The sequence below is a fragment of the Electrophorus electricus genome, chromosome 17 (assembly GCF_013358815.1).
Source record: "Electrophorus electricus isolate fEleEle1 chromosome 17, fEleEle1.pri, whole genome shotgun sequence".
NCBI classification, from domain to species: Eukaryota; Metazoa; Chordata; class Actinopteri; order Gymnotiformes; family Gymnotidae; genus Electrophorus; species Electrophorus electricus.
Window position 1 is genome coordinate 15953059 of NC_049551.1, and position 15395 is coordinate 15968453.

The window sequence follows — 15395 nt, forward strand, 5'->3', positions numbered from 1 at the left end:
GAAACCAGGCCATGACTGAAGTATCATGGTCTTGATTTAGAAAAATGCCTGAAACATTTCTGTAACTGATAATCATGACTGTTTATAGAGTGCAATCTGTGAAATAGAAAACTGTCACTTTTTCAACACTAACAAGTTGTTGCTGCCACTTATGAACTGCTACAGCCAACAAAATGAAGATTTTGTAATTATGTCATTTCTGGCACCTCCCAACTTCCCAACATGGATCTGCTCATGTTTCATTTGAATTTCCCTGTTTGGATCTGTCGTGTTCTCTTGTATCCTCTTGTGCCTGGAGTTAGCGCAGCTCTTAGCTATGGGTTGGTTCTAAATGAAAGTGCTTTTGGTCTTGCATGCCTTTTTGATTGTGCTGCTATATCACGACTCTGTTTCTAGGTTTCTTTTGGACCGTACCACAGTAAACAATCCTGTGCTTGTGTGTTTGTTCCAAATTATGTGGCTGTTGCTGCCTTTGGCCAGAAGATGAATTGCGTACTGTTTTAATTCAACTTGAACAGTTTTTAATTTATTATTATGACCCTGGATAGCCTACCTTTTTATTTTATGTAACACTAAAGTTAGCCTTGCTAGCTTTAGTCAGAATCCAAAATGATCTTTTTTTCTTTTCTTTTTGTCAACAACGAATGGTGCATATCGGCACAAGGCGGTGAATGGAATACATGACCTATTACTTAACATATCAAACCCCCAAGCTACTGCAAACAGGAGAGAGAGGGAAAAGGAGAGAAGCCTCTCTTTAGCCAGGCAGCTTCACTGACCAGAGACTTCAGTGCCTTTGATTTCACTAAGACCTCCAGCACCAGAGGAAGCTCGCTGGCAGACTCTGCAGTAATGTGAAGAGCAGAAAAGGTGCACGGCAGTTGAGTTTCAGCTGGCTAGTCAAAGCAAGGTCTACCCTTAGCCATGGTCCAGGTCTCCCCACTGCCCTCAATGAGCCGGCCCATCAACCCGACCTACCGCAGATATGCACGTACAACATTTACAGGCACACCACTCCACCTCGCCGTTGACTCCGATGACTGATAACTGTGGGGTTTTGTATGGATCTTTTAACATAGAAAAATTATGACAAGTAGAACTATATTGGGATTTCGCCAATAAGAACGCTGCACTCTCATGGTCATCATGCTGTTCCTTTGTTTATTTTTTTTCCTCTTTCTATTGTACTTGGAGTGAAGTGCTTGTTTCTGTATGTTCTGGAGATTTTTTAATGCTTTTGGGATATTTTAAAGTGCCATTTTGACAGTTTACTTAGTGAGTCGTCGCCTGCTGTAGCGCGTCCTAATGCAAGCACAAGCATTGTGGTACTTTCGAGCGACCTGGGCCAGCGTTTGCTCGGAAAAGCAGTCTTGGTTGTAAATAACGAAATAAAACGGAAGGTTATTTATTTACCCTCCCTTTCTTTGACCAGTTTAAGGATGGAGATGGCTAAAGTGTACATCGTGGTTCTTCTCCCTTCTCTTTTTTGATCATGTATTGTATTTTACATTCACATCTGCACTGTATGAGTTTTGGTTTGTTTTTTTTCTCCCCGTTTCTTTTTTGTGTGTTTCAGTTTCTCTTAGTAAATTATATTCTCTGAAAAATTGGTAAGAGCTAACCAATATGTGTAGAGTGATTTGTATTGTGTATTTTACATGAAGGATAACAAAACTGGGGAACTTTTATATTTATAAAGGCATATATTAACATTTAGTGTGTCATTCTGAGGAAAATATAGGAAATATCCAAGACACATGTAGTTTGTTTCTTCTGAATATTTCAGACTTGAGCTCAGGCTAGCTTATTAGTGTTGTTTACTTATTTGTGGCTTGTCTTTCAATTAATAAACATTTTTCTTGTTGAAAACAAGGTTTAGGGGTCCTGTCAGTATGGAATAAGGCCCTCCTTCAATGCAGCTTTGTCTCTGGATAAATCTTGTTTATTGTGCTTGTGCAGAACACCCAGCCTCTGATTATCTCCTAATAGGTATGATAATCTTAACTCCCCACTTTTTGAACAGGAGCTAAACATACATATGCACGCACGCACACTTAAGCATGTCATTTTAACCCAAGTGGCCCTCAGTCAGACACCACAACCAGATGTTATTAGAGCCTCCTGTTTACTGACCTAGAACTCTGACCCTGAGGTACGATCATGATGCTTCTGAATATGTAATGGCCCAAAAATTCACAAGATGGCAAAACTCACTGAACAGCCTACTTTCAAATATATTTCAATTAATTGCCAAAACGGATAATTACTACAAAAGAACAAAAGATCAAGTTTGTGTTGCTATTTAAATTGAATTTTCTTTCCATACAAATAGTTGATTTCACAGGCTGCACATTGTAAAAGTAGCAAAAAGAAAGCAAGCCATTGTAAATCGACTGTAGTACAGACCACGTTGCTGGGATTGTCCAAATACTCACCGTCTGAGTCCTCAGTCAGCTTGTACTTAACGCATAAGAGCACTTGTTCAAGCTCCAGATAATATGGGCACCTTTCTTTCCCCTGTAGTTTCATATGGCTTTCAGTCCTCACACAGAAACACAGTCCTGGGCTCCAGTTCATGTCCGATCAAGACGTTATTGGAATTTATTACATCTTTCACTGATAAACCTGAACATCTTACAATGCCAGTGAAAGAAGGGAATTAAAAAGAAATCGAAGCTATAAAACATTAACTGTTCCCCCAGACTGAGGTATCTGTGTAATCTGCCTCAAAGCCAAGTAGGAATCAAGTATGTATGAGACTGAGAAACATCACAAGCCCTTTTAAGTGCATTTACATACAAATGACTGTTATGGGTATGACATTTAAAACAAACACATCAGAGATCAGCAATGGAGGAAGAAGAACAGATGAACCCAGCAATGTTTTAATAGCCCTGCCACCCAAGTTTAGGGAACCTGCTATGGGTGAGGTCTGGTTATGCTAATTGATGAATCATGTATCATATGGAGAGGGACTGGTTGAGGTGTTGATAAAGTGCTATAATAAGCTATAATTGCATTTAACTACAAGAAAAACAACTGAGGATTTTTTTTTTATTGCCTATCCAACTGAAGTTGAACTCACACTGCCCGTCTTGACCACTCTGCATCTTAATGAGCAAGGCAATGATGGGAAACCATTTAGTCTTATTGTACTGCCACCTGAAAAAAAGTCAACGCTACATGATTTGTCAGATATGCTAAAGGCTTACTCGGTTCTTAACTGTCTCCTACTGAGCAAACGTTTTAACCATTTGTGCAGACTTAGGCAGAACAGGACTTCAACAGTTCTGGCCCCGTAGTCTGAAACCGCAGGTAGCTTTAGAAGAAAAGGACCAACATGGGCCTTGTTCCAGCACAAGTGATTCTATTAACACACATGTCAGTAACTTTATGGCTGACTAAGAAGTCATTAATGTAAATCATAAAACACTGCCCTGTATAGCACTGATTATCTGTTGGCTTAAAACTTGTCCCTGAACACTGTGGAGGGGAGGGGTTCCAAGACACGGAGTAAGGCCAACTGAACGAACACCCAAAATGTCTGGGAAAAATACATAAATCCATGTAAAGACACAGCATCACTTGGATCCTCTCTCATTCATCCCAACATCTGCATGTGAAGAGCTGAAAAACACAAACCACAAACGTCTCCACTGCATAGACCGCTGCACTGCACTGTAGACTCCTCACTTGACATATCACAGGTTCTCACACCCTCCTCGCGTACTCACAAGAGGAACAAGGTCACGTAATACAGTCATCAAATGGGGAAAACGAAATTATTACAAACTAATAATTTGTCGTTTCAACGCAATCGAGCAGCGACCTGCCAGTGCTCTTCTATAAAGAAGCTGGGTGGTTTTTAACGAGGTCACACTCCTACAAACTAGGGCTCGTGCACCTGCCGCTCACGGCATTAGGCTGTCTGACTGCACTGGACTGGGGAAAGAGAAGATTTGAAAAACAAAAACAAATGACGAACACTAGCGCCCTCAGTTCAGTTGGGTGGGGGTGGGGGTGGGGGTGATGCACGCTCAGTCCAGGGGCTGGGGGTCAGCAATGGGCATGGTGTGCAGCACCTCGTCCAGGAGCTGCAGCGCCCGGTGCAGGTGGATCTCGATCCAGCACGGCGTCTCTTTAATGCTCTGCCTGGGGTAGTCGGGCCCCCAGCCCTTCACGAAGCTCATTCGCAGGATGCACAGGCGACGCAGGTCGTCTACGCCGATGCCGGCAGCTGCCGACAAGCCTGGAGCAGGGGAACCAACACGCCGAGGCTCAGTGTTGGCACAGGTCGCCGGCCAAGATATAAATCACTCATGTTCCCACATGTGGGGGTGTAAGTGGAGATTAGAGGCATACAGGCTGGACGAGACAGAGAGAGAGAGAGAGAGAGAGAGGTGTACTCACTGATCGCGGGCGCGATACCCCCCACGGAACCGGGGCCGGGGATGTTTCCGGCCACGGCAGCAGCCTGTGCTGCTGCGGCTGCCTGCGCTGTCGCCGCCTGCTGCTGCATCTGCCGGTGACACTGTCGCAGATCGAACACCTGCGGCGGACGAGAACGAGTGAGCCGTGCGGCACACACGCACCGGGGACCCCCAGCGGGCTCAAGACCATCAGCCTCACCTTGATGTACGCGCTAGGGTAGATCTTGTGCACGGCATCGCCGGGGGCGCGGCCCGCCTCCCGGTCCAGGTAGTAGCTTTGCACGAAGACTGCATGGTCACTAAGGCAACGCACCCACACGTCGCCCTCACCACGGCACTCCAGCTGTACGCCCTTACCGATGTGGAGCCTGTGGAAAGCAGCAGCGTGGTGAGCTTGCGGCCCCCGTGCGTCGGGACGAAAGCGCTGCGCCCCCTTGACCACCTCACCTCGCTCTCTCGATAGCGTCCGTCCGGTGCACGTTGCTCAGCTGGCCCAGGCAGAAGCGGTCGCCTCCGGACGGGTCCACATAGCCGTCCACGGTCACCACGGGGCAGTTTGAGGGGACCTTAAAAGTCTCCCCGACCTGCACATCCATCTCGAAGTAGGCGATGGAGCACCAGTACTCAGGAGCTGGGAAAGTATGGAAAACATTACAGCATGGACCAGAACTGCACAGAAACTGAACGCATTGCGTTACGGTGACCATTTATCTGCGGTGTGCGGCATGCACCTTCACGCAGAACTGAACCCGGGACTAAAGGGGGCAAGAAGGGCAAACTCTTACCCGGGTGGTTGGAAATGGGTGGCTGAAAAGTCATGTCGCTGTGCACAGGCCCTGAGGAGAAAGAGCGAACAAAAAGGTTCTAATGAAACAGTGGCAGGCGGGAACTCGCCTGCCACGCGCCATCAGAAAACCAGACTCACAGTAGTGTCCTGGGTGGTGCATCGGAGGGTGGTGCTGGAGGTGGCCGTTCTGATGGTGAGGTACGGCTGGCGTGAAACTGCTGTTCCTCGTCCAGGTGGGCGTGGCATCTAATGGGCAGAGGCAAAACAAAAACACAGGCCTTCAGCGCAACGAGCCTCAGACACCTTCCCTAATGCCCGTGTTCGGGGCACCAGTGGATCGAGCGGGTGTTTAAAAGAAAACGTCTGATGGAAAGACAAGGGTTCCACCCCCCCGCCTTGTCCATGAGGAAGCGGGGGAGGGGGCATGGATTTAGGCGACGCTGAAAAGCTTTCCAGCTCCGAGTGCAAAGGCTGACCAGCGGAGGCCCAGCGGATGGAACGGAAGCTTACTGTGATGGTAAGTGGAGGGCTGGCCTGGGGGAAAGCCATTCTGCTGTGTGCCCTGCCCTCCCCCTGCTGCAATCTGGAGCAGACCCTCACTGCTATGGCTCCCTGAGAGAAGGCTACTGGTCTGAGCTGAGAAGAGAGAAGGGAGAGAGTCAGGGTTGGGAACGCAGGCACACGAATCATTAACACCAATAACACCACCTCTCTTCATGAGAAAGCTTTTCAGCATGACCCCAACTCTGACATGGTGAAAGACAGGCCAGTGGGTGAGGACCAACATGACAGCCTCTTCGAGGACACATTCCATGAGGAGGTCTCACTTGTAGATCCCACCGCAATGCCGGAGAACGCGGAGGCCGAGTTGCTGCCCTCTGGTGGCGGGAGCAGGGCAGGGCTGCTGAAGGTCTCTTGGGCCACAGGTCTAGAAGGAGGGTGCTGGATGGTCTGGACGTGGCCCTCGGAGCTGGGTAAAGATGACGGGCAATCGTAGTCATACTCATCTTTGACCATGAGGCCAGGGGGACCTGGGTTAGTGGGGGAAAAATAAAAACAAACGTCCCACCAGCGATGTGGTTTATGAAATCTATAAAGATAAGCTGGACCGCAAAAGGAAAGCTAGGATGCAACTTCGTATCAAAAAGTAAATATCCTGCTCACCAGAACCTGACAGTGTGAGTCCAGACAAGTCTGCAAATAAAAAAAAAAACAATTTCCAATGTCAGTTTGAAGCAAATAGAGACAAAACCCCAAATAAGGGCGTGAAAGACCCTGACTGACCGATCCCTGGGGACACCACCCGCTCATAATGGTAAGGGTTCACGCAGACGCTGTCGCACTTCAGGTCAAAGGCGAACTGGCAGTACTTGACGTGCTTTAGCTCGTTCTTGTGGAGGTCCGGCCATCGCCACAGTCGTGCATATATCACATGAGGGAAGCCCTTTCTCCCAGCCACCTGAACCCAGAACAAGGACAGAACTTCAGCCCAGAACTGTTCCGTCACCTCCCAGTTGACTTCAGTAATTAATTCTACCTTCTGGCTTCAGCTAATTCAATAATCCTATCAGAGGGACATGGAGAACAGACATGGAGAACAAATAAAGACGTATAATTACAAGAAAGGGATTGGGCAAAATTTGAAAAGAGAAGAAAAAAACAAAAACAGTGAAACTTTTACAGGCCACGTAATAAACTTAAATAGGTGGTGTCCAGAAAAGACAGAATAATCCATACAATACTCATCACTGTCACACCCTGCTGATGGCTTGAGTTTGCTGTGCCTGAGGCCACCTTACCTGAAGCCGGCCGTCCAGAGTCCGCTGGATGGTTACACACTTGCTGGGATGGGCCCCGTTTGTGGTAATAGCGGTGATGAGAGAGTCAAGCTCATCCTTTTTCTCCTTAAGCTTTTTCACCAGGCTTTCAATTGCCCGTTTAGCGAAAGTCTCGCTTTCGCCGCCTTGCCTGTGACACATTAGACTGTGCACAATGCTGAGGCAAGCGTCGTTACTGGTCGGTGTGTTCGTGACTGACATGCTGACTTAAGTTCCTGTTTCCCAACTTCACGTCTCAGCAGATGATCAAACACTGGGTTCTGGTCTGTCCATTCACTCAAACTAAAAATGTAGCAGGATTCAAATCAGCAAACTCTTAAACTAACGTAGGGTACAATTAACTGATCTGTACCGTTATCAAGATTTACCTTTCATCTTAAGGCTTCATGATACTTGTGCATATGAAAGCAAAATAATGCATATTTTTAGTAAAACTAAAAGGTGTAAACACATTTCATCTTAAGTGTGAAGAATTTTACCTTAGGTTTTACATGCAGAGTTGTGTACCTTTCACTTAATGTCAAAATGAGATGTATAGATTTATATCATCAACTGACATATTTGCTAGCGCGTTGATGAAATAAAGGAAACCATAATCTCGTTTTAGTAAACTTTCTGAAACTTTTCCAAGTGCCCTTATAAACTAAATGTAATAAGTACCAAAAACACAATTTTATATTATGTGAAAGTATCGTAAAGCCGGATGAGAAAGTAAATTAAAAAGAAAACCAGGCTAGCTAGTCTGTTACACTGATAACGTTAACTAGGTTTGGTCTGTTACACTGATAACGTTAACTAGCTAGGTTCTGTCTGTTACACTGATAACGTTAACTAGGTTCAGTCTGTTACACTGATAACGTTAACTAGCTAGGTTCTGTCTGTTACACTGATAATGTTAACTAGCTAGGTTCAGTCTATTACACTGATAACGTTAACTAGCTAGGTTCTGTCTGTTACACTGATAATGTTAACTAGGTTCAGTCTATTACACTGATAACGTTAACTAGGTTCAGTCTGTTACACTGATAACGTTAACTAGCTAGGTTCTGTCTGTTACACTGATGACGTTAACTAGGTTCAGTCTGTTACACTGATAAAGTTAACTAGCTAGGTTCTGTCTGTTACACTGATAAAGTTAACTAGCTAGGTTCTGTCTGTTACACTGATAACGTTGACTAGGTTCAGCCTGTTACACTGATAAAGTTAACTAGCTAGGTTCTGTCTGTTACACTGATAACGTTAACTAGGTTCAGTCTGTTACACTGATAACGTTGACTAGGTTCAGTCTGTTACACTGATAGCGTTAACTAGGTTCAGTCTGTTACACTGATGGCGTTGACTAGGTTCAGTCTGTTACACTGGTGACATTAACTAGGTTCAGTCTGTTACACTGGTGACGTTAACTAGGTTCAGTCTGTTACACTGATAAAGTTAACTAGCTAGGTTCTGTCTGTTACACTGATAACGTTGACTAGGTTCAGTCTGTTACACTGATGGCGTTAATTAGGTTCAGTCTGTTACACTGGTGACGTTAACTAGGTTCAGTCTGTTACACTGATAACGTTGACTAGGTTCAGTCTGTTACACTGGTGACGTTGACTAGGTTCTGTCTGTTACACTGATAACGTTGACTAGGTTCAGTCTGTTACACTGATGGCGTTAATTAGGTTCAGTCTGTTACACTGGTGACGTTAACTAGGTTCAGTCTGTTACACTGATAAAGTTAACTAGCTAGGTTCTGTCTGTTACACTGATAACGTTGACTAGGTTCAGTCTGTTACACTGATAACGTTGACTAGGTTCAGTCTGTTACACTGATGGCGTTAACTAGCTTGGCTACTTTAGCACCAATGTAAAGGCAGACTGCCAATGTAACTTAGCTTACCTTAGCTATTCGAGCTACCACACATGAGCATAATATTAGTGTTAGTTCTGATGTACGCTCGGCAATTATACATCTAACTATCTATATGAATTTGCTGGGGATAGCTAGCTAACTAAATAAGTTAACTATACAAAATATGCAATTAATGTAGCGTTAACTAGATGTTAGATACAGTTAACTAGACAGTTAGTGTCTGTTAGCTTGGGCTATATAGCTAGCTAGCAACACAACATTGCTGGCTATCGCCATCTAGCCACTAGCTAACAATAAAGTTATTACTATTTACGTATACACAAGGAATACGAACACAGCTACGCTATAGCCGTGCCTGAAGTACAGAAAGAATAGTTACCTTAACGATTCAGTGTTGCGTGAGTTAGCTAGGCTAGCTAACAGGCTAGCCAGACTTTTCCATCGGGGTGCCAACTTCCAGCCGGAGTAGCTATTGCTAGACCTCAACACGGGACCCTACATTGGATTGTGAAAACTGCAGAAATATTAACAAAATAGAGCAACTATTTAACGCAAATATGTAAATAAGTAGTAAGCTAAACAAAAACAATGTTTTGGTCTTGATGCACCATCTTACGCCCAGAGACTGCTTTGATTTCGTAGCTAGCAATATGGCGAGCCGCGCATGCGCACACAGCTAAGTAAGCTAGCTGTCCAGCGAGAAAACAAAAATATGCTACGAAAGTGAGACCCCCGACTACCACTAGAGGGCGTTTGTGCTGTATAAGATGCTGCGAGTGTAGGACCCCCGACTACCACTAGAGGGCGTTTGTGCGGTATGAGCTGCTGCAAGTGTAAGACCCCCGACGACCACTAGAGGGAGGTTGTGCGGTATGAGCTGCTGCAAGTATAAGACCCCCGACTACCACTAGAGGGCGTTTGTGCGGTATGAGCTGCTGCAAGTGTAAGACACCCGACGACCACTAGAGGGAGGTTGTGCGGTATGAGCTGCTGCAAGTATAAGACCCCCGACTACCACTAGAGGGCGTTTGTGCGGTATGAGCTGCTGCAAGTGTAAGACACCCGACTACCACTAGAGGGCGTTTGTGCGGTATGAGCTGCTGCAAGTGTAAAACCCCCGACTACCACTTAGAGGGCGTTTGTGCGGTGTTGAACAGACCGTGTCCGCAGTGCGACGATTCCGTGGTCCTGACAACCTCGAGGCGGTCGGTCCTTCGCGAGTTCATGAGACCTCTTTTCCCAGTCTTTAAACACCATTCTCATGGACAGATTTTTTTGTGACCTTTTTGAAATTTCGCAATTCTGCGAACTTCGCTAATTAGTCTACTGCACCCTGAAACAAGTGATGCCTTAACAAACCTAGAAAAGGGCCCGTATAAATAATGAAAAAACACATTCGCGTTTTATTAGTATCATTATTCAGTTTTAGTAGCATTCGTGTAATAACATGGATTATTTTTGCTAGAGTTTATATTAAAATGCGCATCTTGGAAGATAATTTCATAACTGCTGTCTAACCTCAGCATTCAGGATAGCCTTTTATTAAATGCGTGGACACGTGTTACGTGGCGACAGGCTAATTAATGTTTGATAAAGTCATTCTGAAAGGGCTTCTTCAAGTTCGTAATGTCCTATTGAAATGAAATGGATGGACTCTAAAGGGTAGAGATTATAATAGGGGTGAAATGACTGACTACAGAAAATGACAATTTATGCCTCTGGATGTAACTGAAAGAAACTGAACCTTTCTCCAATTTTCCAGTGCTGGTTTCAGTGGTATCAGAGAGAGGCGTAAGAGCATCAAACATTTAGTGAGCTTAGCATTACATGTTATCTACATAATACTACAGGAAACGGCATACACTGTAACGCTCGTGATAGTTATTAGATAGAGGAAGGAATGTGTTTATTTGCCATTTAAATATTTCATATGTAGGCCTGTATTCATCTCAACAACCACCTTTAATAGAGGCAGACTCATATCCACAAGGCGGGTCAGAACATTGGGTCAGCCACACTACAGCACCCTATTAGATGCCTAATTCAAGAGTGCCAACTCAAGCATGTGGAGCTGGGTGGTGTCGCATAACTGGAGAAAAGTGAGACGTCGAGGCACATAAGGCAGGGCTTTTGGAGGACACACGTGAGGATGTAGAGGCTGAAGGGGCTGGGGGCCACGGCGAAAGCCTACTGCGGGAAGTCAGGAATCTGTCGGCCCACCCCCCCACCCACCCCCCGACGGAACCCCACTTGGAATGAGGTCTCATCCTGAGTGATGGCCGGCAAGTTTCCCAGCTCTGACACCTCCTTATCATTGGCTGTGGGGAAGAGAGTGTGGCAGAGGCTTGTATGGCATGTGGCGCTTAGTAACCATGCAGTGCCCAATCAGAGTTAGAGGTGAAGGACAAGAATAAGAGAATCCATTCATTTTTATTCTCTGCACAGTGCAGGCGCGCTCTTTGCGAAAGACGCTTCAGGTTTGAAATCTCAATGTACACTTGGAAATAATGTCTGACAGCAAGGGAATAAATGAAAATAAGTTAGTAAACAAGGCAGAGTAACTCTGAAGATACCAGTGGAAACCAATTTGTTTAGCTCTTTGCTCATTCCTTGAGAATTGCATGTTTTTTTCAGTAAGGGTGCTCAAGAAATACTATTATAGGTATGCATGAACCTGGAGGTTAATAATTCTCTGACTCCAAATGAAAACACTTCATCGTGCACCTGGTAGTTTAAGTAATAAAGTAATTTCAATCTGTATTTCCATGTGCATTTTAATCATACTGTCAAGCCAAAAAAATGCATGACATAAACTGCATAAGTGATTAAATTTAAATAGGTTCATGAAAGGTAGAATATTATCAGATATATTCTCAACTAAGAGGGTCGGGGTTTTTTCTTGTTGGCGATAATGTTGTTTGGCTAAAAGTTAATTACTGTTACTGCTAATTACATGATTACACAAGAGAGCTGCAAGATGTCTAGATTCTATATGGACACGCATGGGAAAGCACTGTGTTCTAACCTACACAAAACTGTTAAAGAAATACCTCAATTTACAATAGCAGGTGTACACTTAATGAAATCCAAATGGCCATCTCTTTTGCTCCATGACCTCTGGTTAGCATTCTATTAATTTCATGACAGGCACATGAATGTTGAGATATTTGTACACGCTACTGTCCTAATGACAGTGTTTTTTATTATTATTTCTATGTGGAGCTGCTAGATAATTTGTTAATTATCACACAAATGTAGTGTTAATTATCATGGTGTGATGACTTGTTAATATCTCTCATTCACTCGACCTTATCTTTTCTCATATTGGTTGATTCAGAAGAGTTTGTTGTTATCTTGCATAGCTCTTCAGTCCTAACTATCTGCAACCACATTCTGCTACCACCATGCCCTCGTATCTCTGCTGGAAAATAACGTGGCCATTCTCATTTACATACAGAAGAGAGATTGGTTCCAGCTTGGTTGGCACACAGCAGGCTTGTGAGACCTTCTTAGGGCTTTTCAGATTGACTAGCGTTTGGATGATGGCATGCTGGGTGGGTGTCAGTTGCGACGTTATTGGGTAATTGCACGACCCATGGCACATGTACGCCTCAAATCCCGGTGGGGCCAAGATCCACGAGTCCCAGCCAATGTCCTTAAAATCCACATAGAGCGAAGTCCTCTTGCAGTGGCTTTCCTTGGCATTGCGACGGGTTCTGGGGGCATTGTCGTAAAGGACATTGGAACGCATTTGCATTAAAAGGGCCTCATTCTGCTGCTTCTTGTCATCTTCATTTTCACCTGCCCAGAGTCCGTTAAAATTCTGCAGGTCATTATTCCCGCCCATGCTTATCCGCCCTGGCTTGTCCTTGTGATTTTCATGGTGATTATCACTCTCTTTATCTGAAAACACAATTAGCACTGGTTCGTGTTTCCCCTTTGGGTTCCGGTCAATGTCCAGCAAAGTTAAAATCACGCCAGCTCGTTGGTCTTTGTCCAGCAGCTGGTTCTCCATGGCATCATTATTGATGTTCTCAACATGAAGCTGTAGCCAGTGGCTGGTGGTCCCCGTCTTCCTCCAGCGATGGACGGCATCCGTCAAATCGAACACCTCCCATCCGCTCTCCTTGCGGTGTCCCTGCTTCGCCACCAGCTCCTGCACTCCAATCAGAACGTTCTCCACTTCTCTGCTCTTCCCACCCTCAGGCTTCTGCCAAAGTGAAGATGCATCTTCACCCAGAATCTCAAAAACAGTCATCTTCCAGTCAACTCCATTATAGTGAAGAGGATCCCGATGGACCAACATGTAGAGGCGGAGCTCAGCGGCAGTAACGTGTTCGTGGTGAGGGACGGAGACGTTGAACATGAGGGGGTGTGTCCTCACCCCTCTGCCTGTCACACTGGGGGGAGATGAGTCTGTAAATCAAACATCAACAGTTCTATATAAGTTAAATTAGAATATGCATATAAATATGAATATAGTGTATGTCTAATTAAGGTTGAGCTCAACAAGCTTGGGCTATTCACCAAGAGATGGTGTTGCATGCAGTTACGTCAAAAAGAATTTAATGCTTTCACGGCCTTCGATCTTTCCATACAAAGGCATGTGAACCACAGAAAATATTCTATTATTACTTGCAAAGTGATGCATTAGTCATATAAGCACCTCTTAAAGCAGTAATTATTTAATCACAAGTGAATAAATGAATCCATGATGAAAAATTCATAAAGCAAATTAGGTCTTTAAAAGTCCTTTTTGAGAAAAGGTATTTAACAACGACCATGCATCAGTGTGATTGTTGACATTTAAGCCTAGATCTGAAAAGATCAACAGCCTATGGTCAACATTAGGTTTTAATATGTTTACAACATTAATTTCTAATCAAGTTGCATTGGTCAATCCAATAACTTTGAAATCAGATTGTCGTCTTTTATGGCATCTGGTGTAAAGATATTTGAGAATAATCATACAACCTCCAATGAAATGAACATACATTAAAAGCAACTTAACACAACAGAGAAACATTAATACCTTCGTTCTTGAAACTGCGTGCGATATTAGCGGCAGGCACGGTGGTGCGGTCGTTAACGTACTGGTTGTACAGTTCCAGCATGTATTCCGGCGGCTCAACGTGAGCTGTACGAGGCCTTGCCTGTGGCCCTTGGTCGGTTAAATTTAACATGTAGAGGAAGTGCCCCAGCAACGCCTGGACATCTCCATTATCCTCCTGCTCCAGCATAGATGGATCCACAGCACCAAACACTTCAGAAACTGACAAGGGCTCATCAAGGGATGGAATCGGACTTGCCTGACCTCGGTGTGGATGCAGCAGGACACAAAGGATTATGGTCCGAACGTAGCCGAGCATGGACAGCTCTATAACAGCCATTGGGTGAGATCAAACCAATGCCAATGTAAGAAGGAGGAATATGGAGATAGAGCAAAAGAGTACTGGACTCCAGGTGCCTGTAGTAGTCTTGTGAAAGTGTCCCTCGATTTCTCACTTCTGTGGCAGGCAGATTGATGTGGGTGTGGTGTTGGTGTGGAGGGGGGTGGGGGTGATTGATATGAGGGTGGTCGTGGGCTAGAGAGTGTGGGAGAGAGAGGAACAAACCGCATCGTCCTTGTTGATCTTGTGATCCAGCACAGAGGGCAGGACTATGCTGTCAACCTCGTTGTGCTGACAAGTCTGGAGATGTTGCCACTCGGTTGGTCTCTGGCCCTCTTGTAGTGTGGCTGGTGACAGCTGTAGAGTTCACCATTCATCCTGTATCTTCTTTCCATGCATGCCTCACTCTGTGACTTTCAGTTCAAACTTGAGGTCCCACCAGGAATGGACCAGCTAACAAACCACTCAGTTGGCACAGACGTGGATTTCTCTGTCTCTGCCTTCCATATTATGATAAATCATAAAATACTTTATTGGGGGTGCTACTGAGAATGAGATTTGGCTAGATCATTAATGCTGTTATATGTATATCATTATAGTCAGCTGCCCCTTGATTTGATTTGTGCAGAAAGCGCACGAAGGATAATACATTATATAATTTTTTGCGGGTGTGCTTCAGAATGTCCACAAGGGGGCAGAGCATTGGCTGACAATAAACAGTATGACAATACATGCGTATGCGTATTTGTGTATTACTCTCAAAATATGTTTGAATAGATGTTCTTACTGTGTGCTATTCATCATCTCGTCATCACGATTTAAATGTAAATGTGACTAGAGTTATAATTTAATATAAATAGACAAGGCTATTTATATTAAATTATATTCTTCAGTACTTCTCTTATCAGTTCCTTTGGGTTTTAGTTGAGTAGGCAACGATGACCCACTAGTTCATAATTCACAACGCAAACACAAAAACATACAAGCTTACAAACCAAATAAATGCAAATACAAAGGTAAAACGAGGCACACAGTGACGCGTTGCAGGAAAACAATCAACAGCACCAAACTTCAAAGCGGCCGCTGAGCACA

The 15395-nt window shown here is 44.6% G+C and overlaps 2 protein-coding genes across 2 annotated transcripts; both read right to left on the reverse strand.

Annotated features, from left to right (window-relative positions):
- Window positions 1–1920: 1920 nt before the first annotated feature.
- On the reverse strand, window positions 1921–9568 carry smad4a (SMAD family member 4a). The gene is made up of 12 exons (XM_027003451.2): window positions 9293–9568; window positions 7017–7337; window positions 6502–6676; window positions 6382–6411; window positions 6045–6248; window positions 5728–5853; window positions 5356–5463; window positions 5216–5266; window positions 4878–5061; window positions 4630–4798; window positions 4411–4549; window positions 1921–4249 (listed from the first exon to the last, which is right to left on the reverse strand). Exons 2-12 carry the CDS (start codon window positions 7254–7256, stop codon window positions 4038–4040), a joined length of 1638 nt encoding a protein of 545 aa, XP_026859252.1. The 5' UTR covers window positions 7257–7337; window positions 9293–9568; the 3' UTR covers window positions 1921–4037.
- A 1756-nt stretch (window positions 9569–11324) lies between these two features.
- LOC113573289 (bone morphogenetic protein 10-like) lies at window positions 11325–14447 on the reverse strand. Its single transcript, XM_027003440.2, has 2 exons — window positions 13946–14447; window positions 11325–13329 (listed from the first exon to the last, which is right to left on the reverse strand). The coding sequence occupies exons 1-2, from the start codon at window positions 14301–14303 to the stop codon at window positions 12290–12292; spliced, it is 1398 nt and encodes a 465-aa protein (XP_026859241.1). The 5' UTR covers window positions 14304–14447; the 3' UTR covers window positions 11325–12289.
- Window positions 14448–15395: the final 948 nt, after the last annotated feature.

Coding starts and splice junctions, on each gene's coding strand:
- LOC113573289 (XM_027003440.2), bottom strand. CDS start 14,303: ATGGCTGTTATAGAGCTGTCCATGCTCGGCTACGTTCGGACCATAATC. Junction 13,330..13,945: donor ACGCAGTTTCAAGAACGAAG/GTATTAATGTTT, acceptor TTTGATTTACAG/ACTCATCTCCCCCCAGTGTG.
- smad4a (XM_027003451.2), bottom strand. CDS start 7,256: ATGTCAGTCACGAACACACCGACCAGTAACGACGCTTGCCTCAGCATT. Junction 6,412..6,501: donor GGTGGTGTCCCCAGGGATCG/GTCAGTCAGGGT, acceptor TTTTATTTGCAG/ACTTGTCTGGACTCACACTG. Junction 5,267..5,355: donor GCACCACCCAGGACACTACT/GTGAGTCTGGTT, acceptor CTTTCTCCTCAG/GGCCTGTGCACAGCGACATG.